The 14,930-nt window shown below is 38.2% G+C and overlaps 1 protein-coding gene across 3 annotated transcripts in view; it reads right to left on the reverse strand.

Moving 5' to 3' along the window:
• The window catches only part of NDUFS4 (NADH:ubiquinone oxidoreductase subunit S4), a 119,292-nt gene extending 104,703 nt beyond the window's left edge, over window positions 1-14,589 (reverse strand). For 2 of the 3 annotated variants that reach the window (XM_033437850.2, XM_049707144.1), the window contains exon 1: window positions 14,445-14,589. In XM_033437850.2, the coding sequence (XP_033293741.1) occupies window positions 14,445-14,542 (98 nt within the window). In that variant the 5' untranslated portion in view covers window positions 14,543-14,589. The remainder of the gene's footprint in view (window positions 1-14,444) is intronic. The other variant, XM_004275131.4, reaches the window with a different exon arrangement.
• Between the last annotated feature and the right edge of the window lie 341 nt (window positions 14,590-14,930).

Raw genomic sequence — 14,930 nt, forward strand, 5'->3', positions numbered from 1 at the left:
GCAGCAACTACAGAAAGCCTGCGCACAGCAACAAAGACCCAACGCAGCCAAAAAATAAAAAATAAATGAATAAATAAAATATTCTTGGTTCTTAATTTTTGTTCAAGGGGCCCAGCTTTCATTACAACCAACTTCCAGAGTTTCTATAACCTATATGCATATGATACAACAGCATAACTACAATTACAAACAATGACTATATCACAGTAAACCCTTAGTCTGTTTAATCTTACTCAACTGAGTATTCCCCCAAGATTTTTTTTTTTATAAATTATTTTATTTATTTATTTTTGGCTGCATTGGGTCTTCGTTGCTGCGTGCAGACTTTCTCTAGTTGCGGCAAGCGGGAGGCTACTCTTCGTTGTGGTGCGCGGGCTTCTCATTGTGGTGGCTTCTCTTGTTGCGGAGCACACGGGCTCTAGGCGTGTGGGCTTCAGTGGTTGTGGCATGCGGGGTCAGTAGTTGTGGCTCACGGGCTCTAGAGCACAGGCTTAGTAGCTGTGGCATACGGGCTTAGCTGCTCCACAGCATATGGGATCCTCCCGGACCAGGGCTTGAACCCGTGTCCCCTGCATTGGAAGGCGGGCTCTTAACCACTGCGCCACCAGGGAAGCCCTCCCCCAAGATTTTTAAAGCTTGGTACCAAAGAAAGGGTTTTTCAGTCCCTCCCTCATGATAAAGCTATGAGATATAAGCCTGAAAAAAACTTCAGTTTTTCAGTGTTAAATAGCTGAACACTATTGTGTTCCAACAGCTATGATATCTGCCACATCAAAAAAAACAAGCTGAAGTAGTAGCTGACAAATGGCAGAGACAAATTAGAGAGAGAACCTAGTAGCTTTCTAGCTCTGATCCCTGGGACCAGTTAGCAGTACCCTTGCCCTTTTCATTGCTTGATAATACCAATATAAACCAATTCCATCTTCTTGTCTATGCTAGTCGTTTGAGTTTCTAGGTTTCTGTCACTTGCAACTGAGAACGGTCTAACACAAGAGCTAGTATAAACAAAACGTCGTATAAGATCTAATGCTCTCTATGCAAGGGCTACAAAAGCCTGGGATCCATGAATCCCCTGGAAATGTAACTCTTGATTTTATATATTTGAGTGTATACACCTCTAGAAGGAAGTCACCAAAACTTCCATCAGTTACTCAAAATGAATGTCTGACTCCTACATCCTCTCAAAGAAATTAAGATTTATTTGTTGGTGGTCTAAAACAGTGACTCAATGTATTTTTCTGCCCATTTACATGGGCAACAAATTTCCATCTTTTATTAAATGTCATAATTTTCAACCAAATGCACATGTATTTTCTTTTAAACCCTTTCTCTGGCCCATTTCTAAGTTTCTTCCTCCTACCACAGTTGAGAATCAATGGTTTAGAATCTGATTCTATGAAGAACTTTTTGGGGGGTCACCTTTCAGATTTTTTAAACCTATTCAGATGTACTAAAATGCAAGAAATATTAGAATTTAGCTTTTAAATAATTCATCCTAGGCTGGCTGGCCCTGGTAAGATGTAGTAAGCACACTCTATCCTGTCTCTCCCACTGAATACAACCATAAATTCTGGACATGATGCTTGGAAAAGCTATTTGAACACTGAAAAGTAAATAGCAAGCAGATCAGGGAAGATTACCAGAATTCAAAGTATCAGTCAACCAGAGACGAGTTTGCCATATTTTTTCCCTCCAGTAGCCCTTGCCTGAACTTAATACAACTGGAAACCTAGAAATGAGCACTTCTGAAGGAGAAGCATTCTGTCCCAAGAAGCTAGAAGGGGAACTAACAGAAATGTCTGAGTGGGAAATCACCCATTTTTTTCTCTTTTCTTTGTTTTCTCGTGCACCAAATGGTAGGCAATCCTATGGCTTCCATACATGGAAACCTGCAAGAGCCAAAAACTAGAGGGAAGGAAACCTTCTTCTCCATTCATTGAAGTTGTGATTTTAAGAAGGTAGGACCAACACCTACTGCTTTTTTGGTTTTTTTCTCTCTCTGTCCTCCCATCCCTTAGCCCCTGATGCAAACGTAACTGTAGGACTGCACTACAAAACAAGGTAGCAAGAGCCACAAGTTCCTAGACGGAAACTAAAAAGGGAAACCCCATGGAATCGGGTCTTCAGAACATAATGGAATTAAACTAGAAATCAGAAACAGAAAGATGAGAGGAAAAATCTCCAAATTCTTGGAAATTAAAACACTTCTAAATAATCCATGTATCAAAAAGGAAGTCTGGAGGGAAATAAGATATTTTGAACCCAAAGATAATAAAATACAACATATCAAAATTTGTGGGATGGAACTAAAGCAATTCAAAAGAAAACAGAAGATGAAGAAGTCCTTCCTAGCTCATTTTGAGTCCAGTATTATACCGATATCAAAACAAAAATAGAACAAAAAAAGAAAACTACAACCAATATCCTTCATAAATATAGATGTAAAAATCCTCAACAAAGTATTAGCAAATCAGACACAGAAGTATATAAAAAGAATTAAATAACACAACCAAGTGGGATTTATCCTGAGAATGCAAGGCTGCTTCAGTTATTTGAAAAATCAACATAATTCAACATACTGACAGGGTAAAAAAGAAAAACCATAATAATATATCAACTGATACAGAAAGGCATTAGATAAAATATAACATCCATTCATGATTAAAACCTATTAGCAATCTAGGAGTAGAAACTTCCTCAATCTGATAAAAGGCATTTCTACCAAAAAAATCTTTAGCTAACATTATATTTAACGGTGAAAAACTGAAAGCTTTCCCTTAAGATCAGTAAATGGCAAGAATGTCTACTGTCACCACCCTTGTTTAACACTTCTGGAAACCAAAAAGAAACAAAGGTATAGAGATTGGACAGAATAAATAAACTGTCCCTATTCACATACTACATGATTACCTACTTAAAAAATCCCCAAGAATCTACAAAATACATAAAGAACTAACAAATGAATATAGCAAGGTTGCCTGCAAAGTCAAACACACAAAAATCAGTCCTATTTCTATATATGGCAATGTACAATTACAAACTGAAATTTTAAAAACAAGGCTATTTACCACAGCTCCCCCAAATTGAGATACGTAGGCATAAATCTAACAGAACATACAGGATCTGCAGATTCAAAACTACAAAACACTGATGAAAGAAATCAATAAATAAATGAAGAGACGTCCATATATATGGACTGGAAGGTTCAGCATAGTAAAAATGACAACTCTCCTCAAATTAATCTATAGATCTAAAACAACACCAATCAAAACCTCAGGTGGATTTTTCAAAGATATGGATAAAAATAATTCTAAAATTTAGACAAAAAGGCAAAGGAACTAGAATAGCTAAAAAAATTTTGAAAAACAAGTATGAAATTGGAAAAATCACAACTCCTCAACTACATTAACTATAAAGCTATAGTAATCAAGGCTATGTGGTATTGGCAAATGGATTTAGATAAATGGAACAGACCCAGACAAATACAATCAACTGATTGGGCTTCCCTGGTGGCGCAGTGGTTGGGAGTCTGCCTGCCGATGCAGGGGACACGGGTTCGTGCCCCGGTCCGGGAAGATCCCACATGCCGCGAAGTGGCTGGGCCCGTGAGCCATGGCCGCTGAGCCTGTGCGTCCGGAGCCTGTGCTCCGCAACGGGAGAGGCCACAACAGTGAGAGGCCCACGTACCGCAAAAGGAAAAAAAAAAAAAATATATATATATATATATATATATATATATATAGTCAACTGATTACTGACAAAGGTCCAAAAGCAATTCAGTGGTAAAAGAATAGTCTTTACAATAAATGGGGTTGGAACAAATATACGTCCATTTGCAAAAAAAAATTAAGCTCAACTTAAATCTCACACTTTATATAAAAATTCACTCAATATGGATCACAGATCTGAATAAAAAGATTTCAAAACTTCAAGAAGAAAATAGAGGAAAAAAATCTTCATATCCTGGGGTTAGGCAAAGAGTTCTCTGATATGACAACAAAAGTACAATCCATAAGAGAAAAAAACTGGTGAACTTTATCAATATTAAAAACTTTTACTCTCTGAAAGATACTGTTAAAAGAATGAAAAGAAAAGCTACAGATGGGGAGAAAATATTTGCAAACTACATATCTAACAAAGGTCTTATATCCAGAATATTTTAAGAACTCTCAAAGCTCAACAATAAGAAAATAAACAACCCAACTTAAAAACTGGCAAAAGACATAACAAACACTTCACCTCAATATTATTAGCCATTAGAGAAATACATATTAAAACCACATGAGTTATCCATGATGGAAATGCAAATCAAAACCACCAGATACCACTTCATACTCACTAGGATGGTTATAATAAAGATGGTAATAACGAGTGTTGGCAAGATTGTGAAGCCAATGGAACCCTCATTCACTGCTGGTGGGAATGTAAAGTGGTGCAGACACTTTGAAAAGAGTCTGGCAGTTACTCAGAGGGCTAAACACAGAGTTATCATATTGTCCAGCAATTCAACTCCTCCGTATATACCCAAAAGAGTGAAAACCTGTGTCACACAAAAACTTGTACACAAATGTTCACAGAATGTTATTCATACTAGCCAAAAGGTGAAAACACACCCACTGTCCATCAACTTGTGGATAAAGTGTGATATGTCCATTCAACAGAACATTATTCATCAATAAAAAGGAATCAAGTATTGATACATGCTACAACTTGGTTAAACCTTGAAAACATTAAGAGAAGCCAGTCACAAAAGATCACATATGATTCTCTTTGTATGAAATGTCCAGAGTAGGCAAACCTAAAAGACAGAAAGCAGATTGGTGGTTGCCTAGGGCTAGGGGAAGGGAGAAACAGGGAGTGACAGCTAATGAGCACAGGATTTTTTCTTGGAGTGATGGAAATGTTCTAAAATTGATTTTGAATGGTTGCACAACTCTGTGAATATACTAAAAACCATCAAATCATATATTTTATATGAATGAATTATATGGTAATTATATCTCAATAAAGTTGTTATAAAAAACACAATGAATTATTATTAGACACCAATTAAAATGGCTAAATTTAAAAATACTGACAATACCAATGTTAATAAGGATGCAGAGCAACTAAATTTCCAAACATTGCTGCTGGAAAAGCAAAACGGTATGACTACTCTGAAAAATAGTTTTGCAGTACCTTATAAAGTTGAAGTATATTACCTACGGCCCAGAAATCTTCCTCCTGGGTATCTACTCTAGAGAAATGAAATCATGTTTACATAAAATCCTGTACACAGATGTTTAAAGTGGCTCTATTTACCACGGTCAAAAACTGGAAAAAGGGCTTCCCTGGTGGCACAGTGGTTAAGAACCCCTGCCAATGCAGGGGACACAAGTTCGAGCCCTGGTCCAGGAAGATCCCACATGCCACAGAGCAACTAAGCCCATGAGCCACAACTACTGAGTATGCACTCTAGAGCCCGCGCACCTAGAGCCCGTGCTCCAAAACGGGAGAAGCCACCACAATGAGGGGCCCATGCACCGCAAAGAAGAGTAGCCCCTGCTCACCGCAACTAGAGAAAGCCCACACACAGCAACCGACCCAATGCAACCAAAAATAATTAATTAATTAAAAAAAAAAAACTGGAAAAAATTGAAATGTTCTTCAAGGGGTAAACGGATAAATAAACTGTGGTATATCCAAACAATGGAATATGATTTAGCAATAAAGAGAATGAACTACTGATACACACAACTTAGAAGAATCTCAAAGGCATTATGCTAAGTGAAAGAAACCAATCTTCACAAGGTTGTATACCATATGGCTCCATTTATATTACAGTCTCAAAATTACAAAACTATGGAGATGAAGAAAAGATTATTTGTTGCCAGAGATTACAGGGGTAAGGAGGGACTCTTTGGGGTGAAGTCCTTTGGTATTCTGTACACTGATTATTGAGATGGTTACACAAATCCATATGTTTGTTAAAATTCTAAAAACTGTTCACCAAAAGGAAAATAGTGGATTTTTCTTTATAATTTTAAAAATTAAAAAATGTTAAATCCAATTGAGAGTCAATAGTAAATATTGAGAGTCAACAGTCAATATTGAGAGTCAATAGCTTTTCTTTAATTTGGTTTAAATTCACTAGACTACCACTTCTGATCATCTCATTTAGTTTAAAATACAGTATATAGTTCAAAGAAAGATACTAAAAAAATGAAATTCATCCTAAGGAGTACCAAGAGGTAATAAATCTGGTCATTAATTAGGGGTAAATAAACTAGACATGCTAAGCCTGGAGCACAGACTCAGAAGGAGAATGACCGATGACAAATGTCTTCAATTATCTGAAGAGCTGACATGTGCACGAGAGTTAGAATTTTTCCATATAATATTAAAGAGAAACTTCATTTACCAGTGAGCCTAAAAATATAGAGGGTTTTCTAGGGCCACCAGTAATTCACCATATATTCCTCAACTGCTAGATGATCAAGAAGCAGGAAGTTCTGAAGATTCTTGCATTAAACAAAGGGTCAGACAGGATGATCCAAGAGTTTTCTTCCACCTCAAACATTATATGAACTATAACTTCTACAGTTAACCTACCAAAGTAGAAGACACCAAACATCTAAAAAGGTATCCCTTCCTGCCAAAATATCACCTTTCATTGCATAAAAATATTAAATAGCACTCTAAGTTCCAAATTTTTAAAAAGACCAAATAAATTCAAAATCTTAACAAAAGCCTTGTTAAGACCCAGTTTATTTCTCCAAATCTCATTTGTACTAAGGATATTACAATTAAATTCAAATTACTAATGTCTAATTAAATCTAATTTCATTAGACTTAAAAGACAAAAGTTATAAATTTCATGCAAACTTCTATAAGTATATTGAAGAAATTTCTTGAAAAATAAGTACTCTTTCCACACAAAGGGTGGTAGTCCTCAAAAGAGCCAAAACATCTGTATTCACTTTAAAGCTCATCAAGACAGACTGACATTTTTAGGAGAAGCATATGGCTTGCTGAACAGTCATCTAGAACAGGATCTTTCCTCTAGTAAACCCTATTCAAGGACCATTTACTTATGTATGGAGTGGCTGAATAAAGAAAATAACATATTTTTAAGTCCTAGAAAACACAAAGAAATAAACTCTTCATCTAGCTTTGTTAAGGATACAGCAAAACACATTAGAAAAGCAGCCAGATCTTTACTCTCAGAGACAGTGCTCTCAACATCTGAAACAATTCTAAGAAATCACTGAAACAAAAGAACTCTAGAAAAGCTTTCTTAGAGAACTATATCCAGCCAAAGACCACCTCCCTAAAAAAGGCATTTCCATTTTAAAGGATAAAACACTTTCTTCTTAAAACTCTGAAGGGCAGAGTTCAACAGCTGCGCTATATTAAACCTGAGCCCTTCCAAAAGGAAGAACAAGAGTCTCTGGAGAGCGAGTAACATGGCCTGCTTTCTCCAAAATTATCAAAATGCCTGCTTTGCCTCAAAGGAAAGTTTCTCCAAGAAAAAGCCTCTATACAATACATGGGTGAAAAACAAAACTTAGATTAGGAAAACATGCAAAAATAGAAGCATTTGTTTCTGGAAATCTCCTCCGCCTAAGGCAAAATGCATTTTGAAGTCCTTCAAGACATAGCATGGAAACTATTAAACAAAAAAACCCAAAAACAGTAGTTTTCAGCCCTAGCTTCCCTTCAGAATCACTATAGAGCTAGATCTCAACATAAATTTACTGAACCAATATATACTGGGACCAAGGCATCTGAATTATTTATGCACACAGCAAGTGATTTTGATGCACAGCAAGGTTTTAAAAACAACTGAACTGGAGCATGATCCCATAGAGGAAAAATTAAAGTCTAGTGAGTAAAGACAAGGAGGAAAGGTCACATTTGAGCAACTAACTAGTTCTAAAGAACCTAAGGTTGTATACACCTACTAAAATACTCAGTAACAAACAGAAAGAAAATTTGAAACAGAAATTCTGAATTGTTCTCATGCCATTACTTAAAGGACAAAAGTCTTAGAATAGTTTGCTAAAATATCCAAATATTTAGATGAAAGTTGTTATGAAGAATCTGATCACTGCAAAGGTTCCATCAGGGTCTCTGGATACTGCAAACTGAAAAAAAGAAAAGTTATAATAAGAGCTCATGTATTATATGTATTATCTGTCAACCTTTAAAAAGTTCAAGGCTTTGGGCTTCCCTGGTGGCGCAGTGGTTGAGACTCCACCTGCTGATGCAGGGGACACGGGTTCGTGCCCTGGTCCGGGAGGATCCCACATGCCGCGGAGCGGCTGGGCCCGTGAGCTATGGCCGCTGAGCCTGCACGTCCGGAGCCTGTGCTCCGCAGCGGGACAGGCCACAACAGTGAGAGGCCCGTGTACAGAAAAAAAAAAAAAAAAAAAAGTTCAAGGCTTTAATCACAACAAAGTAAATTTCAGCCATTATCAAAGCTTTATTAAGCCTACTTCATTTTACACAAAATTCTACCAGCTTTTACTTGCTTGGTATTCAAATCCATGATAAACGAAAAGTGGCAGTGGAACTGCTAAAGGGGAGCAGACCAGTCAAGGAAGGATACAAAAACACTATTAAAAAGTAGACATGGGACTCCCTGGTGGCGCAGTGGTTGGGAGTCCGCCTGCCGATGTGGGGGCGCGGGTTCGTGCCCCGGTCCGGGAGGATTCCGCGTGCCGCGGATCGGCTGGGCCCGTGGGCCGTGGCCGCTGGGCCTGCGCGTCTGGAGCCTGTGCTCCGCAGCGGGAGGGGCCGCGGCAGTGAGAGGCCCGCATACCGCAAAAAAAAAAAAAAAAAAAAAAAGTAGACACAAGAACTCAGAAAGCACAGCAGACACTTGATAGTTTTTAAAGGCAGCAGAATACGGTAACTCTATTTCCTAATGATCACTAGAGTGAAGAAAAAGAAAAATATGTTCAGTATACCTTGTTTAATTCATACCTTACATGTATTTTGTTTAAGAGTGTAAGAAAGTATAATAATCAAGTTACCTATACAAAGTCTCTCATCAAAAATAATTACAAAATTTAGGGGAAAAAATCCTTACCACAAAAATAACCACAAAATCCCCTAATTCCTCAATTGGAGACTCTAGCTGTATAAAAGGAACAATGGAATGAAAGTAAAGAGCATCAGATAGTCTTTTAAATACAGGATACACCTTGAGGGGAGGGACAGACTGGGATTTTGGGACTGACATGTACACACTGCTATATTTAAATAGATAACCAACAAGGACCTACTGTATAGCACAGGGAACTCTGCCCAATATTCTGTAATAACCTAAATGGGAAAAGAATTTGAAAAAGAATAGATATATGTATATGTATAACTGAATCACTTTGCTATACACCTGAAACTAATAGAACATTGTTAAACAACTATACTCCAACACAAAATAAAATATATATATATATATACCTTGCTAAAAAGAAAACAGAGAAGACACTGAGATTTTAATTTACTATTACCAGACATAATATTTCTCTCTGCAAAAGTCAACATATTCCTTTAAATTGCTAAGTCAGACCATTTCCTAGTAATGTAAACTTAAAATCTGTTTCTTTGTCTGAAAAATGAGAATAAAAACATGTGAGTTGTAGGATTACTGTAAGAAATGGGATAACAAAGGTAACGTCCTTGGCACAGTGACTAATACACAGTGAGAAATAAATGTTAGCTGCCATTATTAATTTGTACTCAGAATAAACATCATAAAAATGATTCTCAATGTTCACCAAAGGGTATATTTTAGAAGCTTTTCCATTTGAAATGGTCTTATTCTGCATTCACCCCATACCCAGAGACCTCTCTAAAATGTATTATACAGGAATCAATTTGCCCCATCTTTCTTCATTAAGTCCCATGTATTATCAACTTTTAAAAACTTCATGTAAAGTAGCTTGCACACAGCAAGTCTAATAATCACATTTAGTTACTATTATTCCTAAAGAGCTCTCATGCTCTGTGAGTACCCTTTCTCAAATTAAGTTCATTTCCACCTCTGTTTTAAATTTGAAAACAAAAGAGGAATCAGGACACTTGTCAAAGAAGTGCTTGAGTACAAAAAAAATCTATTTAGGGACTTCCCTGGTGGCACAGTGGTTAAGAATCCACCTGCCAATGCAGGGGACACAGGTTCAACCCCTGGTCCAGGAAGATCCCACATGCCGCAGAGCAACTAAGCCCGTGCGTCACAACTACTGAACCTGAGCTCTAGAGCCCATGAGCCACAACTACTGAGCCCACATGCCACAACTACTGAAGCCCGTGCACCTAGAGCCTGTGCTCCACAACAAGAGAAGGCACCACAATGAGAAGCTCGTGCACCACAACGAAGAGTAGCCTCCACTCACCACAACCAGAGAAAAGCCCGCACGCAGCAACGAAAACTCAACACAGCCAAAAATAAATAAATAAATAAATTTATTAAAGAAAAAAATAACCTGCTCATTTTCAAGTGTGTGTGTGCACGCTCACTTGTGTGTAGAAGAGTCAGTATAGGTTGTTATGCTGAGGCAGCCAACAATCCAAACAACTTTGTGGCTTATAACAAAGTTTGTTTCTGTCACTTTACATTTTATATAACCTATAAGAATCAGCTTCTGCTTTCCTCCATGTTATCTTTATTCCAGGATCTAGGCTGAAAGAAAAGACCCGACCAGGGAAGCAGAGGAAAAAATGACATGGCAAAACATGGGATAGCTCTTGGAGCTTCTGCTTGACATGGTATAACATTCTTGGTTAACATTTCATTGGTCAAGGGACTTTCCTGGTGATCCAGTGGTTAAGAATCTGCCTTCCAATGCAGATTACACGGGTTCGATCCCTGGTCCGGAACTAAGATCCCACATGCCACGGGGCAACTAATCCCACGTGCAGCAACTACTGAGCCCGTGTGCCACAACTAGAGAGCCCATGCGCTACAACTACAGAGCCCATGCCCTCTGGAGCCTGTGCATCACAACCAGAGAGAAGCCCATGCACCACAACTAGAGAGAAGCCCATGCACCACAACTAGAGAGAAGCCCATGCACCACAACTAGAGAGGAGCGAGCCCACGCGCCACAATGAAAGATCCCCCGTGCCACAACTAAGACCCGATGCAGCCATAAATAAATAAATATTTTTTTAAAAAAAATATGGCGGGTAGAGGAGATGGTCCCCTTGAAAAAAAAAAATTCATTGGTCAAAACAAGTCACTTGGCCAATGGAGTGGTGATGTATAATCCTGTCACAGGGAATGGAAATTAATATTATAAATAATAATACCATCTACCACGATATCCACCATCGAGACTAAAGAAAAGAAAAATATTCAGGCTATTCAAACCAATAATAAAATCAGCATTTATTTAGGTAAGGTTTACTATGTGCCAAGACATTATTCTAATATTTACTAGTGTTAAAATATTTAAATAAACAAAGATGTCTGCTACTGATGAAAACAGACCAACTAATTATGGGTATTTTTTAATGAGGAAAATAAACAAAACAATGAAACCTATTAGAAAACACATTAGAAACATTGAAAGCTCACAAAACTTGGCTTTGATATGTTCCAGACAGCAAAAAGTAGCTGCCCTTCAGAGGAATTTGTTTATCCAGCTTATCTGAAGCAGAAGCTAACCTACTGATTTTAAATGTCCTAAATGTTTTTCAAATTAGGGCTGAGACAGTTTCTTAGCAAGGTGTAATACACACAGAACTCTTATCAAACTTAGTGCCTCTTACTTATTGAAGGTTCCTACAGACTCATATTCATACTGGCTTATCTAACGCTGAAAAAGGAAACATAGCAACAAAATACAGCCAGAGACTGGAGCACAAAATAGGCCTCACAAAAAGGTCCCAAACACTCAGTCCCCACCAGTATTAATTAACACCCTCTGAAGACCCTAAGGAGCTATATTTGAGGTAAACACAAGACTCAGTCCAATTGAGAAGTGATAGAACAGGGCTAGGTGAGATAAGTATGCATGAATAGGTTAAAGAAAACAAAAACAAAAACACTGTATCAAATGTCCTGAGTCCCAAGTATTGCTATTTTGAAATAGAGTGCCATTTTATCTGATTTTAGATTAATATCCTAAATAGTTAAACTTACCCTGGACAATCCCTTAGGAAAGTCAGGGAAAGTAAGAATAAATGTAGGCCATATATCCGGGGCTGTCCCCCCTCTCTTCAGCCCAGGCAAGTAAGAAGCATGTGGAAACAGACTCACTCTAAAGCAGGATCTCAGCAACTAGATCAGCTGAATCAACTACACTGTTTAAACAATTTTTCCTCTTTCTTATGTGTACACATTGTTGGGTTTTTCTGGTTTGCTCTTTGGGTTTTTACAGATATACTAAAGTTAAATTCATAAAAGTTAATGTAGCAGTTAACTGCTTCTTTCCTTCTGCTGATAGTTCCTTTTCTTCAGTATTTATATTTGTTCACTACTCCCTTCTTTATCGAGGGCCTTACTGATTCTATCCCCCCTCATTTCACTGAAGTGATCTGAAATGTCACATCATTTGCAAATATTTTCTAAGCAATAAAATGAATTTTAGATGCAGATGTCCCCAATAATTGGTTCTCTTTCCACGCTCTACCTTTTCAGATCCTCATTCCTCTCAAAACATAATGTGAAGAGAGTGCTTAAGGCCGAAAAGCAAATAATATCTAAGAGAGAAGTGCCATAAATTTCTCTCAAGGTGAAGTGAACAACATAAGCTCCTCGGGTAAAAAAGGTGGTAAAGAAAGCAAATAAATGTATCATTTCACTTGAGCTTAAAATTTGTTTTCCTTGGCTTTTAAGTTTTTTAAAGTCTGAAACAAAGGTCATCTTACATGATTTAAAATTTTATTTTCAAATCTCTTTTAACACATTTGCAAGCAGAAACTCTTTAAATGTGGATAAGTAGTACTAATTAGCAAAGTTTCCAAAATCTAGTATCTTAACTTCGACAACTATAAATTGCTAACAAAATGGCTGTGACTTAGACATACATCCATGTTTTGATTAGCCAGGGACCCTTCAAATTTGTTCTCAGTTCTAGGAATACCATGAACTTCTAGGGAATGCAAAATTAATGCCCATAATATCTAGAAGAATAAGAACTAACCTTGGTCACCTCTATTCTAGACGTAAGTCAACCAGTGGAGCATCTTACCTTAGAGAAATACTCATGTGTAGAACAGTTAACTGTTGTACAAACTTACCTTTCCCCAATCTTACAATTCTTATTTTTCAATGACACTATATTATGTATACATCGCTCTATTATTGCCTTCAAGACTTTTCATAAGCCACTGACATCATCTTTCCCATCCATCATCCACTATTTAAAACCTTAATAAAACTTACCTCCAAAAATCCTTTCTAATTAACTCTAGTTCTAACTCTCTGTATTCCCTTTATGTTTAATATAACACTAAACTAATTAGCGTTTCACTAGACCCTCTTTTCAATTTTTAACCACTCCCATTCCTCCCACCCCTTCATATCTGTCCATCCAGTCTTTCCATCGCTGTTCTAAGCACTCATGTAGAAGATACTGAACATAAGCCCTGGTTAGTATTTATACTAACAAGCTGTGAAAATAGCAATGAAACAAAATAACTCTTCGCAGACAAAAATGCTAGAATGTGTGTGTGCGCGCGCGGGCGCGCGCATGCTGTTGTGTTAGTACTATAATAAAGTCAGGAAAATTCAGAAAAATAGGGAAATGGAGGGTTAAGTAACGAAGTCGAAAAAGAAATCACCATCACAAAAATGCTTCAAGGCAAAACAATGAACGACAACAATCTCTGAATTACTGTATCACTGTGAGGCTTTAATAAAATTCTGGATGGGAAAACTCCCGGCATTACCACCAGTCCTTTAAAAATTACTTTCCAGTACTACTAGCAGTGATATTTTTACTAACGTTGAATTCCAACCAAGTTTTCCTCCCAAGCAGCCTGATAAATAAAACAATCTTTCAGTGCAGAAACCCAATCAATATCACCTAAAGCCGTGGAAGGGGAGGGAGTGATTTAACCCTCCAGTAAAGACTGGAGTGATGGGCAAACAGGTAAAAAAAATGGAGGGGTGCGGAAAGTGGGGAGAAAAATGAGTGAGACTCCGCCCCCTCTCTCTCTGGGGGTTCGGCTCTTAGCTCCGGAGACAGCCCCACTCCGCAGACCCCTCACAGCAGCAGTCCAAGTTTCCAAGAAACCAGAGGTACTCCTCCCCCCTCCCCGCATTCACGCCCCCGCTGGCCTGGCCAAGCTTCCCCAGGTCGCAGCTAGCCCCAAATCCGCCCGCCCTCTCCCGTGGAAAGGGTCAGCAGAGGACGTTTTCCCGAGGCCTTCTCCGGGACCCAGCAGCAGAGACCTCCGCAAAAGTGGAGAGACCCGAGAAGCTTGAAGAAGCCTCACAATGCTGTTACCTGGTAGGAACCTTGGAAACGGAAACGGCAGCTACAGCCGCTGCCCTTCTCCCCCGCAACGCTTGCCTCAGCGCTACTGACATTGAGACCGCCGCCATCTTGCTGCAGGCAAACACTAAGACGGATCACCGCAAGGGACAAACTTCCTTCGTTTTCAAGCCAATGGAACCGCAATGCAACCGAGTGGGTTTTTTGGGTTAATTTTATCCTTGTTTGGTGTTTTGTTAAATAATGGAGTTTAGAAAAGAGGTGAAACGTTTGGTTGAAAGAGGTAAGAAGGAAAGTGGACGGAAGAAAAATGCAGAAGTGCATTAAGTGTAAAGATCGTCCTCATAGAGTAAAATCCTTTTTTGTTGTTAAGGGCTGGTTACTTAGCAGTTAATGAAGAGACCAAAAGAAAACACTTGAAAGTTTAAACACCTGCAACTCATAATTTTTTCAAAGGACTCAATATTTAGGGCTGAGCCCACTGGAAGAGCCAGAGGG

Source organism: Orcinus orca, chromosome 3 (genome assembly GCF_937001465.1).
Source record: "Orcinus orca chromosome 3, mOrcOrc1.1, whole genome shotgun sequence".
Classification (NCBI taxonomy): domain Eukaryota; kingdom Metazoa; phylum Chordata; class Mammalia; order Artiodactyla; family Delphinidae; genus Orcinus; species Orcinus orca.